The sequence below is a fragment of the Pecten maximus genome, chromosome 9 (genome assembly GCF_902652985.1).
Source record: "Pecten maximus chromosome 9, xPecMax1.1, whole genome shotgun sequence".
In the NCBI taxonomy this organism is placed as follows: Eukaryota; Metazoa; Mollusca; class Bivalvia; order Pectinida; family Pectinidae; genus Pecten; species Pecten maximus.
Genome location: NC_047023.1, coordinates 14,276,799 through 14,303,360, shown reverse-complemented (window position 1 = coordinate 14,303,360; position 26,562 = coordinate 14,276,799). Strand labels below are relative to the sequence as shown.

At 35.6% G+C, this 26,562-nt stretch overlaps 1 protein-coding gene across 1 annotated transcript in view; it reads left to right on the top strand.

Annotated features, from left to right (window-relative positions):
- LOC117334890 (neuronal acetylcholine receptor subunit alpha-7-like) overlaps window positions 1-25,945 on the top strand; it is a 63,510-nt gene extending 37,565 nt beyond the window's left edge. The window contains exons 2-10 of the mRNA XM_033894731.1: window positions 8,523-8,645; window positions 14,213-14,358; window positions 15,656-15,700; window positions 16,181-16,290; window positions 18,379-18,632; window positions 19,547-19,741; window positions 22,306-22,392; window positions 22,710-22,819; window positions 23,456-25,945. Of these exons, the coding sequence (XP_033750622.1) occupies window positions 8,564-8,645; window positions 14,213-14,358; window positions 15,656-15,700; window positions 16,181-16,290; window positions 18,379-18,632; window positions 19,547-19,741; window positions 22,306-22,392; window positions 22,710-22,819; window positions 23,456-23,905 (1,479 nt within the window). The 5' untranslated portion in view covers window positions 8,523-8,563 and the 3' untranslated portion in view covers window positions 23,906-25,945. The remainder of the gene's footprint in view (window positions 1-8,522; window positions 8,646-14,212; window positions 14,359-15,655; window positions 15,701-16,180; window positions 16,291-18,378; window positions 18,633-19,546; window positions 19,742-22,305; window positions 22,393-22,709; window positions 22,820-23,455) is intronic.
- Window positions 25,946-26,562: the final 617 nt, after the last annotated feature.

Sequence of the window (26,562 nt, the reverse complement as noted above, 5' to 3'; positions counted from 1 at the left end):
ACAGTAAGGTAACAAGGATATCACAGTAAGGTAACAAGGATATCACAGAAATGTAACAAGGATACCACAGTTAGGTAACAAGGATATCACAGTAAGGTAACAAGGATATCACTGTAAGGTAACAAGGATATCACAGCAAGGTAACAAGGATATCACAGTTAGGTAACAAGGATATCACAGTAAGGTAACAAGGATATCACTGTAAGGTAACAAGGATATCACAGTAAGGTAACAAAGATATCACAGTAAGGTAACAAGGATATCACTGTAAGGTAACAAGGATATCACTGTAAGGTAACAAGGATATCACAGTAAGGTAACAAGGATATCACAGTAAGGTAACAAGGATATCACAGTAAGGTAACAAGGATATCATTGTAAAGTAACAAGGATATCACAGTTAGGTAACAAGGATATCACTGTAAGGTAACAAGGATATCACAGTAAGGTAACAACGATATCACAGTAAGGTAACAAGGATATCACAGTTTGGTAACAAGGATATCACAGTAAGGTAACAAGGATATCACAGTAAGGTAACAAGGATATCATTGTAAAGTAACAAGGATATCACAGTAAGGTAACAATGATATCACAGTAAGGTAACAAGGATATCACAGTAAGGTAACAAAGATATCACAGTAAGGTAACAAGGATATCACCGTAAGGTAACAAGGATATCACAGTAAGGTAACAAGGATATCACAGTAAGGTAACAAGGATATCACAGTAAGGTAACAAGGATATCATTGTAAAGTAACAAGGATATCACAGTTAGGTAACAAGGATATCACAGTAAGGTAACAAGGATATCACAGTAAGGTAACAAGGATATCACAGTAAGGTAACAAGGATATCACTGTAAGGTAACAAAGAGATCATAGTTAGGTAACAAGGATATCATTGTAAAGTAACAAGGATATCACAGTAAGGTAACAAGGATATCACTGTAAGGTAACAAGGATATCACAGTAAGGTAACAACGATATCACAGTAAGGTAACAAGGATATCACAGTTTGGTAACAAGGATATCACAGTAAGGTAACAAGGATATCACAGTAAGGTAACAAGGATATCACAGTAAGGTAACAAGGATATCACAGTAAGGTAACAAGGATATCACAGTAAGGTAACAAGGATATCACAGTAAGGTAACAAGGATATCACTGTAAGGTAACAAGGATATCACAGTAAGGTAACAACGATATCACAGTAAGGTAACAAGGATATCACTGTAAGGTAACAAGGATATCACAGTAAGGTAACAACGATATCACAGTAAGGTAACAAGGATATCACAGTTTGGTAACAAGGATATCACAGTAAGGTAACAAGGATATCACAGTAAGGTAACAAGGATATCACAGTAAGGTAACAAGGATATCACAGTAAGGTAACAAGGATATCACAGTAAGGTAACAAGGATATCACTGTAAGGTAACAAGGATATCACAGTAAGGTAACAACGATATCACAGTAAGGTAACAAGGATATCACAGTTTGGTAACAAGGATATCACAGTAAGGTTACAAGGATATCACAGTAAGGTAACAAGGATATCACAGTAAGGTAACAAGGATATCACAGTTTGGTAACAAGGATATCACAGTTTGGTAACAAGGATATCACAGTTAGGTAACAAGGATATCACAGTAAGGTTACAAGGATATCACAGTTAGGTAACAAGGATATCACAGTAAGGTTACAAGGATATCACAGTTTGGTAACAAGGATATCACAGTTAGGTAACAAGGATATCACAGTAAGGTAACAAGGATATCACAGTTTGGTAACAAGGATATCACAGTAAGGTTACAAGGATATCACAGTTTGGTAACAAGGATATCACAGTAAGGTAACAAGGATATCACAGTTTGGTAACAAGGATATCACAGTTAGGTAACAAGGATATCACAGTAAGGTTACAAGGATATCACAGTAAGGTAACAAGGATATCACAGTAAGGTAACAAGGATATCACAGTAAGGTAACAAGGATATCACAGTAAGGTAACAAGGATATCACAGTAAGGTAACAAGGATATCACAATAAAGTAACAAGGATATCATTGTAAGGTAACAAGGATATCACAGTAAGGTAACAAGGATATCACAGTAAGGTAACAAGGATATCACAGTAAGGTAACAAGGATATCGCAGCAAGGTAACAAGGATATCACAGTAAGGTAACAAGTATATCACAGTAAGGTAACAAGGATATCACTGTAAGGTAACAAGGATATCACAGTAAGGTAACAAGGATATCACAGTAAGGTAACAAGGATATCACTGTAAGGTAACAAGGATATCACAGTAAGGTAACAATGATATCACAGTAAGGTAACAAGGATATCACAGTAAGGTAACAACGATATCACAGTAAGGTAACAAGGATGTCACTGTAAGGTAACAAGGATATCACAGTAAGGTACCAATGTTGTCACAGTAAGGTAACAAGGATATCACAGTAAGGTAACAAGGATATCACAGTAAGGTAACAAGGATATCACTGTAAGGTAATAAGGATATCACAGTAATGTAACAAGGATATCACAGTAATGTAACAAGGATATCACAGTAAGGTAACAACGTTATCACAGTAAGGTAACAAGGATATCACTGTAAGGTAACAAAGATATCACAGTAAAGTAACAAGGATATCACAGTAAGGTAACAAGGATATCACTGTAAAGTAACAAGGATATCACAGTAAGGTAACAAGGATATCACAGTAAGGTAACAAGGATATCACTGTAAGGTAACAAAGATATCACAGTAAGGTAACAAGTATATTATAGTAAGGTAACAAAGATATCACTGTAAAGTAACAAGGATATCACAGTAAGGTAACAAGGATATCACAGTAAGGTAACAATGATATCACAGTAAGGTAACAAGGATATCACAGTAAGGTAACAAGGATATCACAGTAAGGTAACAAGGATATCACAGTTAGGTAACAAGGATATCACAGTAATGTAACAAGGATATCACAGTAAGGTAACAAGGATATCACTGTAAGGTAACAAGGATATCACAGTAATGTAACAAGGATATCACAGTAAGGTAACAAGGATATCACAGTAAGGTAACAATGATATCACAGTAAGGTAACAAGGATATCACAGTAAGGTAACAATGATATCACAGTAAGGTAACAAGGATATCACAGTAAGGTAACAAGGATATCACAGTAAGGTAACAAGGATATCACAGTAAGGCAACAATGATATCACAGTAAGGTAACAATGATATCACAGTAAGGTAACAATGATACCACAGTAAGGTAACAAGGATATCATAGTAAGGTAACAAGGATATCACTGTAAGGTAGCAAGGATATCATAGTTAGGTAACAAGGATATCACTGTAAGGTAACAAGGATATCACAGTAAGGTAACAAGGATATCACAGTAAGGTAACAACGATATCACAGTAAGGTAGCAAGGATATCACAGTTAGGTAACAAGGATATCATTGTAAAGTAACAAGGATATCACAGTTAGGTAACAAGGATATCACAGTAAGGTAGCAAGGATATCACAGTTAGGTAACAAGGATATCATTGTAAAGTAACAAGGATATCACAGTTAGGTAACAAGGATATCACAGTAAGGTAACAAGGATGTCACAGTAAGGTAACAAGGATATCACAGTAAGGTAGCAAGGATATCACAGTTAGGTAACAAGGATATCATTGTAAAGTAACAAGGATATCACAGTTAGGTAACAAGGATATCACAGTAAGGTAACAAGGATATCACAGTAAGGTAACAAGGATATCACAGTAAAGTAACAAGGATATCACAGTAAGGTAACAAGGATATCACAGTAAGGTAACAAGGATATCACAGTAAGGTAACAAAGATATCACAGTAAGGTAACAAGGATATCACAGTAAGGTAACAAGGATATCACAGTAAAGTAACAAGGATATCACAGTAAGGTAACAATGATATCATAGTAAGGTAACAAGGATATCACAGTAAGGTAACAAGGATATCACAGTAAGGTAACAATGATATCACAGTAAGGTAACAAGGATATCACAGTAAGGTAACAATGATATCACAGTAAGGTAACAATGATACCACAGTAAGGTAACAAGGATATCACAGTAAGGTAACAATGATATCACAATAAAGTAACAAGGATATCACAGTAAGGTAACAAGGATATCACAGTAAGGTAACAAGGATATCACAATAAAGTAACAAGGATATCACAGTAAGGTAACAAGGATATCACAGTAAGGTAACAAGGATATCACAATAAAGTAACAAGGATATCATTGTAAGGTAACAAGGATATCACAGTAAGGTAACAAGGATATCACAGTAAGGTAACAAGGATATCACAGTAAGGTAACAAGGGTATCACAGTAAAGTAACAAGGATATCACAGTAAGGTAACAAGGATATCACAGTTAGGTAACAAGGATATCACAGTAAGGTAACAAGGATATCACAGTAAGTTAACAATGATATCACAGTAAGGTAACAAGGATGTCACAGTAAGATAACAAGGATATCACTGTAAGGTAACAAGGATATCACTGTAAGGTAGCATGGATATCACAGTAAAGTTACAAGGATATCACAGTAAGGTAACAAGGATATCACAGTAAGTTAACAAGGATTTCACAGTAAGGTAACAAGGATATCACAGTAATGTAACAAGGATATCACAGTAAGGTAACAAGGATATCACAGTAAGATAACAAGGATATCACTGTAAGGTAACAAGGATATCACAGTAAGGTAACAAGGATGTCAAAGCAATGTAACAAGGATATCACAGTAAGGTAACAAGGATATCACTGTAAGGTAACAAGGATACCACAGTAAGGTAACAAGGATATCACAGTAAGGTAACAAGGATATCACAGTAAGGTAACAAGGATATCACAGTAGGTAACAAGGATATCACAGTAAGGTAACAAGGATATCACAGTAAGGTAACAATGATATCACAGTAAGGTAACAAGGATGTCACAGTAAGATAACAAAGATATCACTGTAAGGTAACAAGGACATCACTGTAAGGTAGCATGGATATCACAGTAAAGTTACAAGGATATCACAGTAAGGTAACAAGGATATCACAGTAAGTTAACAAGGATTTCACAGTAAGGTAACAAGGATATCACAGTAAGGTAACAAGGATATCACAGTAGGTAACAAGGATATCACAGTAAGGTAACAAGGATATCACAGTAAGGTAACAAGGATATCACTGTAAGGTAACAATGATACCACAGTAAGGTAACAAGGATATCACAGTAAGGTAACAAGGATGTCACAGTAAGGTAACAAGGATATCACAGTAAGTTAACAAGGATATCACAGTAAGGTAACAAGGATATCACAGTAAGGTAACAAGGATATCACAGTAGGTAACAAGGATATCACAGTAAGGTAACAAGGATATCACAGTAAGGTAACAATGATATCACAGTAAGGTAACAAGGATGTCACAGTAAGATAACAAGGATATCACTGTAAGGTAACAAGGATATCACTGTAAGGTAGCATGGATATCACAGTAAAGTTACAAGGATATCACAGTAAGGTAACAAGGATATCACAGTAAGTTAACAAGGATTTCACAGTAAGGTAACAAGGATATCACAGTAATGTAACAAGGATATCACAGTAATGTAACAAGGATATCACAGTAAGGTAACAAAGATATCACAGTAAGGTAACAAGGATATCACAGTAAGGTAACAAGGATATCACTGTAAGGTAACAAAGATATCACAGTAAGGTAACAAGGATATCACAGTAAGGTAACAAGGATATCACAGTAAGGTAACAAGGATATCACAGTAAGGTAACAAGGATATCACAGTAAGGTAACAAGGGTATCACTGTAAGGTCACAAGGATATCACAATAAGGTAACAATGATATCATAGTAAGGTAACAAGGATATCATAGTAAGGTAACAAGGATATCACAGTAAGGTAACAAGGATATCACAGTAATGTAACAAGGATATCACAGTAAGGTAACAAGGATATCACAGTAATGTAACAAGGATATCACAGTAAGGTAACAAGGATATCACAGTAAGGTAACAAGGATATCACAGTAAGGTTACAAGGATATCACAGCAAGGTAACAAGGATATCACAGTAAGGTAACAAAGATATCACAGTAAGGTAACAAGGATATCACTGTAAGGTAACAAAGATATCACAGTAAGGTAACAAGGATATCACAGTAAGGTAACAATGATATCACAGTAAGGTAACAAGGATATCACTGTAAGGTAACAAGGATATCACAGTAAGGTAACAAGGATATCACTGTAAGGTAACAAGGATATCACAGTAAGGTAACAAGGATATCACAGTAAGGTAACAAGGATATCACAGTAAGGTAACAAGGATATCACAGTAAGGTAACAAGGATATCACAGTAGGGTAACAAGGATATCACAGTAAGGTAACAAGGATATCACAGCAAGGCAACAAGGATATCACTGTAAGGTAACAAGGATATCACAGTAAGGTAACAAGGATATCACTGTAAGGTAACAAGGATATCACAGTAAGGTAACAAGGATGTCACAGTAAGGTAACAAGGATATCACAGTAAGGTAACAAGGATATCACAGTGAAATAACAAGGATATCACAGTAAGGTAACAAGGATATCACTGTAAGGTAACAAGGATATCACAGTAAGGTAACAAGGATATCACAGTAAGGTAACAAGGGTATCACAGTAAGGTAACAAGGATATCACTGTAAGGTAACAAAGATATCACAGTAAGGTAACAAGGATATCACAGTAAGGTAACAAGGATATCACAGTAAGGTAACAAGGATGTTACAGTAAGGTAACAAGGATATCACAGCAAGGTATCAAGGATATCACAGTAAGGTAACAAGGATATCACAGTAAGGTAACAAGGATATCACAGTAAGGTAACAAGGATTTGTCTATAAAGTACCAAGGGTCATTGATACATTTTCCTTTTGACGTCACACCTTTGAAAATATGTCGAAAAATATTATTTCTCTTTTAGTTATCCTATTATGACAAAAGAGGTCTGTTTGTAGTCAAAATACTATGACATGTGTTTGACCTCACTGGCGAGACAGCAGCTGGGACGAGTGGTTTGTAGCTTACTTTAGGACAGGTAAGAGTTGTTTCTTAAAACAAAGGCACTGCGTATCGACTTTACGCGAGCGATGTCGGATTTCAGTAAGAAACATTTATCATATAAATAAGATTGATAAACAAACAAATATGAAGACTTTTCAATAGTCTTTTACGTGGTTGCTTGAATCATCGCTAGTCTTCATTCTGCAGAACACTTCGTGTTTAAGATTATAATGTCCTAGGATACCAAGAGTTATTATGTCTTGTGAATACCACATGACCTAATATAACCTTGATTAATGTCATGCTCAGCGAAAGTTGCCTGGTTATATAATTAGTTAAATCATGAAATAACAGCTCACTTACGCGGAACAGTCCAGTTTCTTTTGAGGTTTATTGGACCAGGTATGTAATGATATCTGATTAGTTATAACGTTCGAACGAATGCGTGTCTCCTTGTTTTAAATGCACGTGCAAACACGTAGCCTACTGCCTGTGAAGATATCTCGCGTGTCATTTACGGCGGCAAACACATACAGATAAATACCGAAATTAGATAAAGGATACAACACAAAACAGTAAGTAGATTGAGTGTAAAGTAAATCTTTGGATAGCATCACTTGAAGTTGTATTAATGGCTTTGGCGAGGAGGCAAATTTGATATTTTAACCCTTAGCATATAAGCTGGGAAAGATAGGTTAGCAACGCCCTATATGAAATTAACCTTGGTACCCTAGTCACGCAACTGCAAGAATAGAGGAACCGATTTTTACAGGAGTGGTAATGTAACAAAACTAAATCGCCCCGTTTGGTTTTCTGAATTATACCTAGAATCACCAGTTTTACAAATGGACGAAATAAATTGAGCGAATCTTTTTTTTTTATCATTATTATTGTATATTTTGCACCTTCATTAAGGTTGAAGTTGCACATCAATACTATCGTGAAGGGGCATGCCTTCGTTCGGACATGAGAAACATGCACAATTTCTATTGATGAAATCTATGTCCGAACGATGATTATATGAGTGTTTGTGCCTACATGTAATGAAATTAACGCCGAAATGTAATGAAAAATGGCGTATCGTATACTAATACCGTATGTCTTTGCAGTAATAAGAGATACGTTGGATCGAATGAAGAATTTTCAGGACTTGATACTCGAAGAACATTGGTTTATCTTGAGAGTGAAACTGCCGTATTAATATAATGATTATAATTTCACTACATGGAAAAACTACATTTGTACCTATTTGCCAGTAGATTTAATTTTGACGACCGAAACTTTAGTCAAAAGAAGGAATGCCCCTTTATTGAAAAAAATTCTTCTTGTCTGTGTTATTCAGTTAGTAAGATGTGCTATCTGGATTCCTCAGTATATACATAGACACTATCTTTTTTTACTTACAGGTGGCATTCAAAAGGATGTATATTTGTATGTGTAGACCGTAATGCACGCATGGACGGATATGGGGAATACCCGCCTCGTCCGCCTGGAGATGGCGCTACTGTTGATCATCGTAGTCGTCAAAGGTACGTCTCCAAACTCTCGTCATTTATACGACACATGCATTGTTATTTTGTGTTTTACACGTGGCACATGTATACTTGTTAGAATCATGACACATCTCATGTTTCCTGGAAATAACCGTGACACTGAAAATAAATTAACTGACTATTTCAAGAAACAGCAATATAACTATATATACATTTACCAGGACACTGACCTCTGTCGAGTATAGAGTCATTGGAGCATGCGCAAATGAGACTTTCATACAATCAAAATTTACAAATTAGAGAAAGGACACGGCAACTGTAAAATTTATAACCAATTTATTTTCTTTATTCTTTTTGAAGCAGTAGATATGCGTGATACATGTAAACAGTCAGTTACATGATAGATACTGCCAATAAAATTTGACCAGACAGTTGTTGGTGTTTTCAGTGGCTTAGGAAATGTATCTAAGCATTCTTAACAACATGACGGGATAGTTCATCAGAACACTTTGAAAAAAAGAATGACTTGGAACCTTTTAATACATATATATTGATTAAAAGAAGAAACCAAGTGTGCCCTTGGAATACTTTGTTAAAAAGAAGGACTGATGGGTCCTTTCGATATATTGTTGTAGAGAAAACAGGGACAGATACTCCCAATACATCGGACAACAATGACTGGACGGGTACTTGGGAAACATTGTTTTAAAAATGATTAAGTGGATCCCTGGAATACATATATTTGAAAGATGGAATGGATGGCCCTTGGAATACCTTGTTAATAAAGAAATCGGTACGTCCTAGGAATACCTTCATAAAGAAGGATTCGGTACGTCCTTAGAATACATTGATAAAGTTAAAATCGGCACGTCCTTAGAATACCTTGATAAAATAGAAATCGGTACGTCCTTAGAATACATTGATAAAGTCGAAATCGGTACGTCCTTAGAATACCTTGATAAATCAGGAATCGATACGTCCTTAGAATACCTTGATAAATCAGGAATCGGTAGGTCCTTAGAATACCTTGATAAATCAGGAATCGGTACGTCCTTAGAATACCTTGATAAAGTAGAAATCGGTACGTCCTTAGAATACCTTGATAAAGTAGAAATCGGTACGTCCTTAGAATACCTTGATAAATCAGGAATCGGTACGTCCTTAGAATACCTTGATAAATCAGGAATCGGTACGGCCTTAGAATACCTTGATAAATCAGGAATCGGTACGTCCTTAGAATACCTTGATAAAGTAGAAATCGGTACGTCCTTAGAATACCTTGATAAAGTAGAAATCGGTACGTCCTTAGAATACCTTGATAAATCAGGAATCGGTACGTCCTTAGAATACCTTGATAAATCAGGAATCGGTACGTCCTTAGAATACCTTGATAAATCAGGAATCGGTACGTCCTTAGAATACCTTGATAAATCAGGAATCGGAACGTCCTTAGAATACCTTGATTAAGTAGAAATCGGTAGGTACATGTACTTAGAATACCTTGATAAAGTAGAAATCGGAACGTCCTTAGAATACCTTGATAAAGTAGAAATCGGAACGTCCTTAGAATACCTTGATAAAGTAGAAATCGGAACGTCCTTAGAATACCTTGATAAAGTAGAAATCGGAACGTCCTTAGAATACCTTGATAAAGTAGAAATCGGTACGTCCTTAGAATACCTTGATAAAGTAGAAATTGGTACGTCCTTAGAATACCTTGATAAATCAGGAATCGGTAGGTACATGTACTTAGAATACATTGATAAAGTAGAAATCGGAACGTCCTTAGAATACCTTGATAAATCAGGAATCGGAACGTCCTTGGAATACATTGATAAAGACTGACTGAATGCGTCCTTGGAATACCTTGATAAAAAATACTGGGCGAGTCCTGTAAATACATTGATAAAAAGAAATGGGTGGGCCCTATTAAGGCAAAAAAGATCACATTGAAATGCTGGCTCGTCTTTGACGGTTACTTGTGTGGACATTTATGTTTCTTGTGTGGGCGATATTACACATGTTACGAATCAAACACTGGCGGGATCATGTTTCATTGTAGAGAAGACGGCATGTACGGCAAAAAGAATCTTTATTGATTTAATTTTCATGAAATAGCGGATTGTCTCAATAACAGGAGCATGCGATAATGTATATGATTGGAGTCTCCGTGATATTAAACACAAACTACACATTGTATATAATAGTGAGTTATATAGCTATATAAAATTCTTTATTTCATTTGTATATTTCGTTGGTGTATGTATCCACATTGCGTCTTCCTGAAACTTTAAATAACATTATTGAAACTAAGTTCACGGCGGTGGTATTAAGTTATATATAATACAATTTAAACGAAGCATATATTTAGTTTTGATGTTCTGCACTGCAAGTAATCATGAATAATGATTCATTTATGAAAATATTTTCCATACGAGCATCAATTTTTGAAATAGGGTATTTTATTTGTGTACATAGCGGGTGTGATTGTATATCAACATGTGGTCTTGTTCAAATGAATAACTATAATTGAAAAGTTTGAAAAAAAAATTGATGGGGATAAAAGTAATTATATTTACCATCAGTGAATACATCATTCCTTGATTATATCATTCAAGCCATGATGTTAATTAATTCAATTATTGACGGAGGATCGTGATAAAAAATCCAATAAAAGGTTACAAAAGCATACCAGTTCTAGCTTTAACTGAATCCGGAGACATCAGAGCTAGACATGTCTTACAGTACGTGATCAATCGCTAACACACTCTATCGAAATCAGTCAAATCTGTACATGGATCATCATTAAAACTGATTGTCACAGCTTGGCCCGTCCTCCTTTGAAGCTTTGTTCTCTTGAAGAGTAACTATCATCCGACTAATGAAAATCTATCGAGCGACTGGAGTTGTGAAAGGTTTTGAAGTCAGTTTGTTTGGGAAAATGATGATCAGTATTGTACTATGAATGTACGTGTGATCTGCCGACGGGACGTTGCAGGTTTAATCCAATATTCGTACATGTTCATTGTCCTCTTTACTTAAGAACTACATCAAACCAACAACAATAGCTGTCATCACACTATGCTAACAACGAAAGAACGACACATGTGAATTATAGCCATAGCAGATTTATAACTGGAAAACAGCAGGGCACTAAATTCTCATCACTGCCCTTGTTTACCGTAAATGCGGTTCATATCTATATTATATTGCGATCAGATACAGACTCTTGAATAATTATGTAAATAGCAAACAAGATATGTTGTTATTGTTGTTAATAAACGAGGAACTTATTCCATGGACATTATAAGTGATACCGTAGTCGTAAATTAAAGGTACACAGGTATATATGTTGTTACATTGACGACATAAAATTCATTGAATATTCTCAGGTTGTTTGACATGAACAACCAACTGGAAATTAATAGGATTTATTTGTCAATAACATGCAAGTAGATGATTCGATTTGTAGAACATTATACTAGGCATTACAGAAGGTAAAACTTATATTACTCCAAATTGTCATTGGCGTTCCTATGATCAAACAATACAGAGATAATGACCTATACCTCGACCAATACAAGGCCAAATTATACATCACAAAACAATAAATGTGATTTCCACGTAATTCTACGTTAGATTTAAACATCAATACGTAATGTCAATGGCATCATTTCTACCATGATTTATCAATATTATCCAATTGTATATATATATATATATATATTTAACTTAATACAAAAATGTATATTAGAAATAAAAGAATATAAATTATCCAATGGTATTTATAGATAATTCAATTTATGGGAAATTAAAGCAAATGAACTAAATGATACAGACATTTTCAAATGAAACGTATCCAAACGTAAAATTGAATAGCCTAATATAGTATAGAGCAATATAACCATGAAAAATTCTTTCACCAACTTGACTAGACAGTGTATATCCTGGGCGTTTGATATCGGAGAACGTTGACCTTCAGACGAACGACAATACAAAATAGACAAATTCCGCTTTTTCCTATGTAAGTCATATAATGCATTTCATTCGACAATTATAAACATACGAGAAGTCAGGCGAAAGTTTGTTTGCCAAGCAATACTCAAGTATTCAAAACAAAACAAAAAACAAAAAATCTGCAAGAAAATAATGATCTTTTTGTCGTTCTGAATGTTAAACTTGAAAAGATAATTTAAAACGAAATTTATAAGACTTTTGTCATGAATGGATGTCAAAATACTACTTATCGTAATGGCTGGTGTCTCCTTAAGGCAGATGTTTCTAAAATCAGTGAATGCCAATTCTGTATACCTATTACGTTACTAGTGTGTTACGACCAGGAAAAACACATTCTAAATGTCTAATTTACAAGTGCATCTACCGTGTCGAAAATGTTTCCGCATGCAAGTGCCAATCTATCTGACAGAAAAATCGTGTTTGCTTATTCCTCTTATTCATAAGTTCAACACACAAGTGATATGGTAAGTATCTTTTGGCATCTGTGGCTGTTTTTAACTAAACACAACAAAGTGTTCTCTTTTTACTGAACATTCCAATTAGAGGTTTTCCATATTTTGTGGAAAAGATAGTAATAGACGTGATATTTATTGTTCTCAAATGAGCTTTAAAATGTAGTTCTCTTGAAGGCGATAACGTTAGTGTTATCGACCTAACGGTATTGGCCAATAATGCATGTATGTTTCAACTTTAACTCGTTATCTCCACTGCCATAGGTATTGATTTCATAAAGTTATCTCCCCTTACGTAAGTTTTCATTTAAGCAAGAATTACTTTTCCTGAAAGGTTGTATGTACTTGTCGATTACACATGCATCTGTCTCTTCCTTCTCTGTGATAATGCAACTTTGATCAAACATTCAATATCTATCCTTACATTCTTACAAGTTTTGTTGGAGGGTCTCGGGAGGTCTCATATTCAGGTCATTTCAATATTCTCCCACTCCCCCGAACTGAATTCAGTAGACGTCTCAACATTTCCAGTAATGTGTTTCGGTTTAGTCCAGCTGTCGTTATATCAGTCGCAGTTGTATTTATGATGTCAATAAGTTGCAGACGACATATTTCCCATCTCGCGCCTGGATGCAGCAAGGCCTTTTTACTTTTAAGTTTCTTTTATTTTCATGACTGCCAAAATTAGCTATTACTATTTATTCAAATATGGGTACATGTACTCTTTTATATCTTGTGATATATGATGTGTTTTACGACTTATTTTGCAAGCGTTTTGATATTTAGACAAGAAGTTCAGTTTACTTTGGTTTTTGGTATTATTACGCCTAATCACCATCGATAAATACACGCATTGGGTTTGGTTAGCTTCCTTTTCAGACAATGCAACGCAAGTGTAAATACATGAATTTATATATAACATACAGACAATAATTTTGAAATATATTACATGCATTATCATTTTTACTTTTTTTGTATACGTATTCTTTTTCACATTAGAACCAGCTGATAATTTCAATCTACCTGTGCATTATTTAATTGCTTTTTGTACATGATTATACCTTCTAATTACCTTTGTATGTTCCGTATTACGTTGCGTGTGTTCCTAATGATATTTTGTACTTTTGCGGACAGAGACGCTACAGGGCACTAACGAGAAGCGCCTACTACACTACCTGTTTGTGGAGAAGCACTACAACAACCTAGAACGGCCCGTGGAGAACGAGTCCCACGCCATACAGGTCCAATTCAGCGTGGTACTTCAACAGATCATTGACGTCGTACGTACTACTGAGTGATCATATGATATTCTTACATCCGCTACCCTCAGATACACCTTGTCACCCCCTTATATACTACCAAAGTTATCTAATTCCATACTATCAATATGCTAGTCACATGATACAACAGGCTAGTCACATGATACAACATAGTAGTCACATGCTATACCATAAAGTCACACGATACAGCATACTAGTGACATTATAAACATGCTTGATACATTCTACAGCATGTTAGTCACATGATACAACATGCTAGTCACATGAAACACCATACTTACCGCATGGTACAACATACTATTCATGTAAAACAATACTAGTCACATGATACATCAAACTAGTCACCTGATACACCAAACTAGTGATATCATACAAACAGCTAGTCATGACTAGTCTAAAATGTACCTTAAAAGATTGTACAAAGACACACGAGATATCAGCACCATTCACCAAATAGCATTATAAAGTAAGAACTTTTGATATAGTCGATCAGCATTGCCCGTACAAGGCTCACGTCACCCACGTATATATCGGTAATCATCAGGTTTTTCAACTGATGGTGTACGATACCTGATTAACTGCACACCATCCAAACAGTCGTCGCTATGTTTTTATCCTCTCTTTTAAACGGCCATTCCTTCGTCCGGACATCAGAAATATGCACAATTTCTATTGGTGAAATCTATGTCCGAACGATGATTATATGAATGTTTGTGCCTACAAGTAATGGAATTAACGCCGAAATGTACAGCAAAAAGGCGTATTGTAGACAAATACTTATGTCTTTGCGGTAATTAGTGATACTTCGGGTCGAATTAAGAATTTTACGGACTAGATACTCGAAGAGAGTACAAGTGCTGTATTAATGTAAAGAGTGTAGCTTTTATTACTTTAAAATACTACATATTTTCCAGTAAGTTTACTTTTGACGACCTAAACTTTATTTAAACGAAGGAATGTTCCTTTAACAATCCGTTTGCATGAATGCCTACTTTACGTTTTGTAAAGTTTTAGAATACTGATGATTTAACCCGTTCTACAATAGAAATCGACATTTTGTAAAAACAACATATATCATATATATGTCTATATCATTGAACACCACTATTAGTGTTATTGTCTTACTTGAATAAAAATAGTATGTGATTGGTGTTTGATATTGTAAACTAGTATCTTCTAAACCGTGGCCATAACACAAACTCAACATCAATACAACAATATCAAAATATAGGTAAAATAAGATAGATATCATATTTACTTCAGGCGAATTGATACATGCGATTATGATATATTTCAGGACGAAAAGATGCAGATTCTCCATTCCAATGTTTGGTTAAACATGGTGAGTACCATTGTTTGACATTACAATCGGACCTCGTTATCTTGTAATTAGTTTGGTCATCAAAACACTTCGAGATATCAACTGTATTTGGGATAACTGAGTATATCTTATGCTTAAACGTTTGGGACTGATTTTTGTTTTTACTTCAAGTTAAGCAGTAGTTTTTGAGTTATAAGATGTCGAAGTAATGAAGTTTGACTGTATATACAATTATATAGATATGCTATAGGTACATACTGGATAATATTAATAGGTTATGACGGTTTCTACGCGAAATCAATTGATTTAATTTGTTCACACAAATCAGAACAGAGCGTACATCGAGGGATACATAAATGATGGTCGAACACAACAATCAACTAATCAGACAATAACGTTATGAACTTGATGTATGTTATTTCGTGTTAGACGGGTGATAAAGGAGCTAAGGATATAAACTTCATGAATAATTTTCCTCGCGTTCATGCTCCTTTTTTACAGAAATGGAAAGACTGTAATTTGGTTTGGAACCCTGAGGAATTCGGTGGCATAACTTCTATTAGAGTTCCCGCCGCAAAGGTGTGGACCCCGGACATATTGATGTATAACAGGTATTAATGGTGTCAATGGCTCACAGAGTCGTCATAAAAGATTAGCAATTCACCGTTGCTTGTTCAGGGCATACAGATGTACAGGGTTATCTCCCACCCACCTTTTCATAGTTATGGTATCAATGTTAGGGCTGGTACAATGCATTAACAGCATAGCAACAGCGTTTTATGCCCTGGTGGTAATTAGCGTAGGGGGACATAAAACGATAACTACATATGATGTACGTAGGTCTGCAGTTGGGGACGCAGTCGGCTGCAAATATTGACATGGCGCCTCTCAACAATCGTAACAATTCGCCTCGTAACAATCTTACGTATAACTAGAAACACATAATGGTAGGTGTTTAACGAGGTGTCTCCAAGTTAATATATTCTGACTCTAAAAAAACAGTATCGCCACTTTCATCGTTAACGATGATCTGGATATAGTCCACAAAGTCCTATGTGACACGTGCAATTCAAAACTACATAAAAACGCTTTAGTCTTTAGCAAATCTGAAATAAGGGTACTTGAGTTACGCTTGTTTAGAGCACCTACAAAAAATATATGCGTAGTACGAAGATAAAACCACATAATTGGTCGATGGTACTAGGAATATCAAGGTGGTAAGGTGCGACTTATCGGTGGTTAGTTAATGTTATAATAAAACAGCCTTGCAGGTAGCACGCAAGAATCGTATCAAATTGCATGATCGCAAGATGCGCCTTAATTTGGGATTAAATATCCCTCAATATTTACCTTGAGACTGCCTCCTTTAGGCCTTTAGGTGAGTGTTCACCTCTGAGGAAGGCTTTTGGTTCGGTCCCCTGGCCGAGACATGCTACTCCTACTTAACGCTCAGCATTCTTGGAGAGGGTCTGCACGTTCGCGCGTGGTCTACAGTATATAATGTTGTTCAGTAAGGTAGCACTTTAAAGTCGACATCACAAGGGGATAAATACTCACCACACGCATACGTCTCATATACATATACAGGGAGGACGTCATACATTACCATCGGTGTTGATAGGACGTTACACGATACTTAACAATAATAATCAGACAAAGGCATATGTACAATAAGGCATAAGGGGACAGAGGTGACTGATGAATCGCCAGTTCGATTGGGCTACACCTTTAACTAAATATAAACTGAAGTATTAATCAAATGTGAAAGGACAATATAATTTTTAAATTGAATCGACACGTATATTAACTTGTCGTGTTTTACATAGACAAAGGAGGAGTGCATTTTTTGTATATAAATAACTGAAGCTGAAATTCGGGTCACAGACCATTTCGAGTAATACGGGGTTAAAGAGGAGAGTCAATTTCCCGATTGGCCCAATTTTGATGAAACTCAATGATATTTTTGGAATCCTTGTTCATAATTATGATGCATTTATATGTTAAAATAAAACAGGTTGAAAAAATTAACCCTCAAAGAAGGTCACAATACCAATACCCAATATTATGTCAAATGTATATTCTCTTTTGTGCCTTGCAATGAAGTTTACATACTTGTATAGTTGTCTGTTAGTTTAACAAATTATTGTGATCGTACACGACATCTTAATGTCACACATACATGTGTGATTCAGTTTGTTGTTAAAATCGTTGTAAGAGTATTTATCGTTTCTGCGAAAGATAAATATCATTTATGGAAAAATGCCACCATATATCACAGAAGTCATTCAATACTTAGATTGATGTCAATATGTGGTTCTTTGAATGTAAAAACTTTGCTGACCATGGAATAATCTATTTGATTAGTCAGGAAAATTGAGTGTTCTGAAAAGTTTTGAAAATTGTTAACATGAAGTGAAATGCATGTCAAAAATATAAGATAAAAATATCCCAAGACACTTGTATCACTTCATATAGTCCGGTAAACTGTTTTATATTTATGTACAGTGTTCAATCAATTACATTGTATTAGTGTCAAAGTTCATTGTATGCTGTATTTGCAAATGTATGTTGTTGTCGGTAGAAGGCGTTTCAGAAGTTTTTACTTGTGTTCGAGCCTTTTGTCTTTCTAATTACAATAAAATAAACCAAACAAAATTATATGAACCATAACTAACACCGTCAATGTCGCCATGTTTCAGTGCCGACGAGGCGTTTGACGGTACCTTCCACACAAACGTCATAGTCTATAACGACGGAAGCTGCTCCTGGGTACCACCGGGAATGTTCAAGAGCACATGCGCAATAAACATCGCTTGGTTTCCGTTTGATGAGCAACGTTGTGCAATGAAATTTGGATCGTGGACATATCCTGGACAATTATTGGATCTACAACTGGAGAATGACAAGGGAGACACTTCAAACTTCATCCGTAACGGCGAGTGGCTACTTCTGGGTAGGAATTAAAACCCTTTATGGACAATAATCATAAAGGTTTTTTTTTTCTTCATCCATTGCAAAAAGACCACTGGTTTTTTTTTTTTATCTTTACAGAGTTTGCATTCATGTTAACCAAAATACATAACGGACTTAATGGTTAATAATAAGATAAATTTGAGTAAAGTGTAAGGTAAAGATTAATCATTACTGTTGACATTTTGGAGATCATCCGCAACAGAACTTGCCTTTCGTTGAGATATCTGTAGTTTATATATTACAAGTAGCTGATGATACGGATAATATGATCATTGGATGATTCTATGTGTCTCTATGTGACGTCTCAATAAACCAATTAAACTAATTATATATCATTGTACGGTCAATAAATGTACGTCTGCCTTTGAGGTATTCATCTCTTCTTGGTTTTGCTATCCAATTCCTTTCACCAATAAGCAAGGCAACAAGACAGGCCATCATTTCTTTTCTTCGTAACACTTTAGGCAGGGGGTATAACATCAGCTTGACGAATACAGCTTATTTGATACACAAACTATAAAATGCAGTTTGGTTAAGGTCAGCCCCGCCATTTCTCTTTTCTTACATTCTTTATTTTTCAAAGATGAAGCATTTTAATAGTTAAAGAAAGGACGCCATGCTGCGTAAAAAAGGCGTTGGTAAAGCAAAACGTTAATATCGACCATAGCAGTCTCTTGATCGTAAAGAAGAAACGCGCACAAAGATGCATTTTTACTGAATGCAGAATATATGAAACTATAATTCGCTTCCATTTTTTGTTTTGTTTTTGTTTTTGTTTTTTTGTGTGAAGGATTTAAAAAGGATGAAATACAACCAATTTGCTGGTAAATTCTTCTGTATATTATTATTGTCATTCTAACATTGAGTCTTCTCTCTTGGTGACGTTATCTCCAGGTGTACCGGCGGTGCGGAGCGAGCGACATTATGAATGTTGTCCTGAGTTCTACATCGACATCACTTTCACCATCCACATCCAAAGACGGACACTCTACTACGGCTTCAACATCATCATCCCGTGTGTACTCATCTCATCTATGTCTCTCCTACTCTTTATGTTACCGCCAGACTCGGGCGAAAAGATATCGCTAGGTAAGTAGCAATATCCCCCAGACGCTTGAATCGCTTATCTCCAAAACTGTTCATCTTTCCTACCCGAAATGATTTTTACGCGAGCATTAACTCATAGCATGCTCATTTACTCCCTTTTAATGTACTTATGTCATTGGAACACTGATTTCCATCCTCAACGCCCGACTTGAGAAGCAATGCCAGCGCCCGTCATACTGCGGATCTTAATATTGTTAGATATGTACAGTAGTCGGTCACATGACCAAAATGGCGGGAGTTAAAGGCACAACACTAAGCCCATTGCGCTTTCCTCAGGCTTGTTAGGTGCATCAATGCATACACTCACTTCGGCATTGGTCAAATTACACAAATCAAACCATAACAGTTCTGGCTATTCTTTCAGACTTCCTAAATAAAAAATATGTGTCACCTGTACCAGTGCTATTGCACATATGGATACCAAGTCATCGACAAATGTCTGTCAGTCGTTGGAGTGTAGATCATATTACAAGCATGCAAGGGACTAGTGTTTCGACAACCTCTCCACTATTCATTTAAAATTCAATGTAATTACTGACGTGTTCTCTTAACTCATTCTAATCTATACGAGAGTCATTGATGGAAGTGCGGACGCTTACTCTTCAGGAACAAGTTGTCCTAGAACTCGGGGGTGTTTCAATGCAAATCTTCATTTTCAGTACTTTTCCTTTTGTCGATTTTGAGTTAGAAGCACGGTTTAGTTTTATTTTCGATATCCTCCTTTTTTTAGTATATATATATAAAGCATACCATTTAGCAAATCTTGATGAAAACTGTTTCAAGCATAAATCAATGACAATGTCCTTCACTATGGCGGTATCTGATCTTATCGAACACTTATGCTTTTGAGGTAATTATTTTTATTAATGCTGCATTTATATGACTGACATATCAGTATACTGTTTCCATTCGGCCTTTATCTATAAACATTCGGAAATGTAATGTCATAAAATGGCATTAAACATTTCTCCAAATATATTTTAAACTAAATCCCACAGTTAGTGTTGTGTCTCTAACTCAATTTAGAGATATGATTATGTTATTTACCCTGGAGAAACGCGTCTAGCCGCAAAGGATGAAAGACGTTTTTGATATCAATTTTTAGATATTCGATATCGTTGTTTGATGATTAGACCTTTTAAAAAATGGTCTTATCCTATATTTGTACTGGTGTTTAGGAATTGAAATGCTCTGTAATGGTAGCGACATGATTTCAGGTAAACAGAGGGCGAAGGGAGGTAAGTCTTGCGTAGACTTCACTTATTCCTGCCTTAGATATTTTATTTCTCGGATTGACCAGCGATTGACAGACATTTGCTCAGTCTTGTTCACTCATAATAGAATTATTACTAAGATAACAATGCACTATAAATACATGGCGGGAACGTTTAGGGCATTAACAACTGCTAGTCGCTTTGATGAACAAGTAAATCGGATATAGCAATAAAAATGGATTTATTTGGCACAGTTAACATTTGAGTTCTTTAATCATAACATCACACTATGAGTTCTTTTCTGTCAAATACAGTTTAATGATGTTCACATTGTTCAAGCCGCAGAATAAAAAAAAAAAAACGTTTTTCAGTTCAAATTTACATGTCGGCCATGATTTTAACACTTACCAGCGATAATGATAATGCGTTTCAATCTTGCACAAAATTGCAACTGCACAATAGCCATGTAAAATCTAGGCGATCACTTCCTGTTTAAGACTGACTCCGGTTCCGGTTCTGCCCACTACTATTGGATCCGGTTCCGGTTCAATTGCAATGTTGTGTGTGTCGTACACTACTAACTTCATGGTGTCGCTCATAATGCTTTACTTGGCTTGTAACTCCCTATAGTTGTTTTTGTACGTATTACTAACACTTTACCTTGTTATATCTATATAATACATATATCTACATTGTGCTAACCTGATGTGTATAAAACTTTACCTTGTTTTAGCTTTTACTAAATTTCTGATATAATCTAATAATCTAAATTACACACATACTACTGTTGAGTCTGTTTCCTAAAACATTCAGGATACCAATAGGCACTGTTCAGCTAGTAATATTCGTGGGGGATTTAATTTCGCTTTAATCGCACTCATTGAATATAGCGCAAAAATTAATACTCAGCCAATATATATAAAAACAAATAGATCACAGGTATTGCAGAATGGTAACAAGTTGATTTTGCGCGGTATCCAATACTCCAAACAAGTTCCAATTTGGAGAACCGCGAAATATATTCCCCGCGAAATTTAACTACTATACAGTACCAAATCCAATATTGATAGATTCTCTTATAAACTGCTCAGTTAAATGCCAGTAGTAGACAAGAGGGGAAGCATTTTTTTTATTTGGCTGTATAATCTATTACGAACTAGGTAACGGTGCACAATTGTTCCCGATTCGCTGCTGCCTCGCTTGTCTTGTATATGCTAAATCAATGTCATTCAAACATGTTCCAAGTGTCAATCATTAGCATACGTCATTCTGTCATCACAAATATCACTAGAACACAAAGCCACGTATTACCTTGTTTACCTGTTGCTTCAGGCGTGACGATCTTGCTGTCCCTGATGGTGTTCCTGTTACTCGTGGCGGAGACCATGCCCCCGACGTCAGACGCAGTGCCATTGATAGGTAAGCCCAGTCGTTGAGACACACTGTTATCCCCATCGGTCTGTGGTGCCTAGAATATACCACCCATTACAGTCTCATACAATGACATACATCGGGAATGGCGTTCATGATATGTTATGAACAAAACTATCCTTCGAAAGAAAAAAGTAAATAGTGGGCTATAGTTAACATTCCATTATTCTATTCTTTACTTTTCGTAAAACTGACATTTCTCTAGCATATATACTTACTAGGCACTGATTATATTACCCTGTGACAGATTATGAGCGTATGTAAATGTGCATACGTAACTCCTAATAATGTAATTTTATCCACAGGTATATATTTTTGTTGTATAATGGTGATGTGCTCGCTGTCCGTCATGTTTACCGTAATTGTGCTCAATTTCCACTACCGCGGACCTGACACTCATCGACTTCCGGACTGGGTAAGTCGTAGATGTTAAACTGCGTACTTGGTGAGCCTTAAATGTTAAACTTCCTTGCTAGGTTTGTCAATGACGCAACACTTGCGGACAGGATATGCCATAGATGTAACACTTCCGACCATTATAGGTTCTAGATACCGGACATATTAAGGGATTAACATGTACATTTTAAGATAATTTGGTATCGTAAATTATTTGAAAATGCATAACACAAGCGTGTCTATGTTGCTGAAGTTACCAGACAGGTGTACAGTTAATAAGTTGTTTGTATCCAGGTGTACAGTAAATATGTTATTTGTATTCCTGTGTACAGTAACAGGTTATTTGTATGCAGGTGTACAGTAAACAAGTTATTTGTATACAGGTGTACAGTGACAGGTTATCCCTATCCAGGTGTATAGTAAATATGTTATTTGTATTCCTGTGTACAGTAACAGGTTATTTGTATGCAGGTGTACAGTTAACAAGTTATTTGTATCCATGTGTACAGTAATAGGTTATCTGTATCCAGGTGTACAGAAATAGGTTATCTTAATCCAGGTGTACAGCAAACAGGTCATTTGCATCCACCGGAAGTGATTGATAAGTCTGTGATAACTATTTCAATGAAAGACTTAAATATGTATGTATTTACAGGTACGGAAATACATCAACGGCTGGCTTGCAGCGGGACTTCAAATGAAGAGACAGAACAGAGATTCGAAAGATCTCCATAGAGATATAGTTCAAAGGTCAAGACTGCGTGACGTAGTGCTGCAGGATCGGCAGTCACGCAGTTTGCTTCCAAACGTTGTAGAGACGGATGATGAAATAAGATATGAAAATGGGTCGTATTCCGGAAACTCTGGCGTGAAACGAGAGGAGACCTCCTTGATTAACACGCAGCGCTGCGAATTGATATCCATTTTGAAAGAACTAAAAAAGATCACTCTCCGGTGTAAGCGGGAAGAGGAGGACATGGAAATGAGAGGTGAATGGCGATTTGCTGCCATGGTTATAGACAGGTTGTGCTTATGGATCTGCGTCACATTCACGCTTGCTTCCACCATGGGAGTGCTTTTTTCCGCCCCACATCTTATCACATAGTTCAAACCATCCACGATCAAACATCCGTGATCGTGATTGGCGTGAAGTGGAGATTTAAGGTTTAAATAATATGGGTAAACAGATCAGTTATTTAAATATTACACCCGGGATATGTTTTAAATAAGGGGTTTTCAAAAGTGTTTCATGCAGAACCTACGCGAAACAGTGTATGTCCATGATGTGATTTGCGCAGAATACAGCAGACTCGTGTAAAAATGAGTTAGTTCCCTTCAACTGTCAATAATATACCAGCGGTCAAATACATTGCAAATTGTTAAATTGTATCAATTCTGCTTATTTTCGAAAGATTTGTTTACACTAGACGGATACCATTCTTTTGACCCATCACTTTGTAAGTTAAACGCCGCTTTTATCTGCCTCGTGAGGCACTCACTTCCTGGACCTTTCAGAACTTGCATGTGTGTGTCTGGGCAACATTGTTTTGGATGTTGACGTGTTTTCACTGCCCAGTTCACCCCTAAAACGCTCAAATTTGGGAGGATTCTGTATGGAGACGGAAAGATAAATCGAATAAGTTGCTTAGAAAAGGCAACATCAGAGGTTGTTTGAAGATTGTATGGCGAAAACAAGTAGGCATTTCTTTCTCACAGAAGTATATATGTCCGTTATCACCAGTATAGTTTAACTTTGGACATCAGTGAATATAATACTCGGACATACAGTTTGTCTATATTTATTTCGTTTTCATCGAACGTCCAAAATTTTAACAATGAATGTTTGCTTGGACCTCAACAACTAGTGGAGGGCTATTTTTGTACGACAACTTGGTTATAGTGTGGGAGATTATACGGTTAAATTATTTGTATAGTTAGGTTTCATGCTGATGTAATATAGAAGAAATGCATTATGTTGTATATAAATTTGTTCAACATTTTTTATCGCCTGTATATTTTGTGGAGTCTTGTTTATTACTGTGTAATTTATTTGATGCTGTAATATGTCTGTTGAGTATAGAAATATATTCCTTCACTGACACAGAAATTCTTTATATTTGGGCTTCTTCTAAAGATATTATATAAATTCATTTCGTCAACAACATATTTAGATATTGTATGGCATATTAAGTCAAATAATCCCTAAGAAGAACAAGAAGTGTAAAGTTGGCGACAGTAACACTGTCGAAAAGTGTAACATATATATTTAATTGTTGGGTGTAAAATGAATATTACTTTCTTGCGTTTCATCAGCCACAGAACTACAATTCTGCACGCTGTTATATGTCATATACTGTATCCCATGTTCTGTACTATTCGTTGCTTTGTTGTGTATTAATAGTATAATAATTTACAATGTTGATGGTTAAGGATTAATTTGCATATTATTTCATGTCACTTTTAAGCTTATGGTAATTGCAGATAGTATAAGTAAAGCTAACCATGTGGGGAAAATGATGCAGCGAAAACTTTATCATTGTAACAGCTACAATTCAGATGGTAAGCAAGAACATGTTTGATTAACGTTATAAAGACTCCAAATGTATGGAGATTCCACTGAACAGAAAGAGCCTGGATCACGTGCTGTTGTCTTCCTGAGAGCGTGTTCTGTTTATTAATGTCATAAAGCCTCCAAATGTACGGAGATTCCATTGAAAGGAAAGAGCATGGACCACGTACTGCTGTCTTCCTGGGATCGTGTTCACCCTTGAATGTTTGTTTTACTTTCATTAAGGTATGACATCTATATGTTTACTATGTTAATTAGAGGTACCATTGGTAGTTGACTTTTGTACGTATAGTTGATATCAATAAAGGTAAGGCATCTATATGTTTACTATGTTAATTAGAGGTATCATTGGTAGTGGACTTTTGTACGTATAGTTGATATCAATAAAGGTAAGGCATCTATATGTTTACTATGTTAATTAGAGGTATCATTGGTAGTGGACTTTTGTACGTATGGCTGATATCAATAACTATTTATACCTTATCACTGTTGTCGGTTCTCCTCCTCAGTTCAATATTTTCACAGGAATTCTTATTTGATTTCATGTACGTATTAAAAAATCAAATCATCCAGCAAGTTGTGTTGTGTGTTGTTTTTCAAAGAGAGTTTAGCGAGAGTTTCCTCCCTTAGAATATAAATGTCTTGGTAATCTTAAGTCGTATAATACTTACTCCGATTAGGACAATGCAATAGGGTAGTATGATATGACAATAGAATAGGACAGACGAATATAACAATAGAATATGTCAATATAATAGGACAGTATATAATTGGACAGTAGAATGTGACAATAATATATAAGAGAGCAGAACCTGACAGTAGAATAGGACGATATAACAGGACGATACAATATGACAATAGAATATGACAATAGAATAGGACAATACAATAAGACAATAGAATAGGACAATACAATATGTCAATAGAATAGGATAATAGAATAGGACAATACAATATGACAATATAATAGGACAATGTAATAGGACAATACAATATGACAATAGAATATATATTATAATCGGACAGTAGAACGTGATGATAGAATGGGACAATATCAGCGAGTAGAATATGACAGTAGAATAATACACAGGTTCAGATGTAAATCGTTTTCATGCATAAGTATATTAGTAAGTAGGTGATATACAGTCAGCACAAAATATCTCGGGAAACAAAAAAACATTCAGACATGTCCT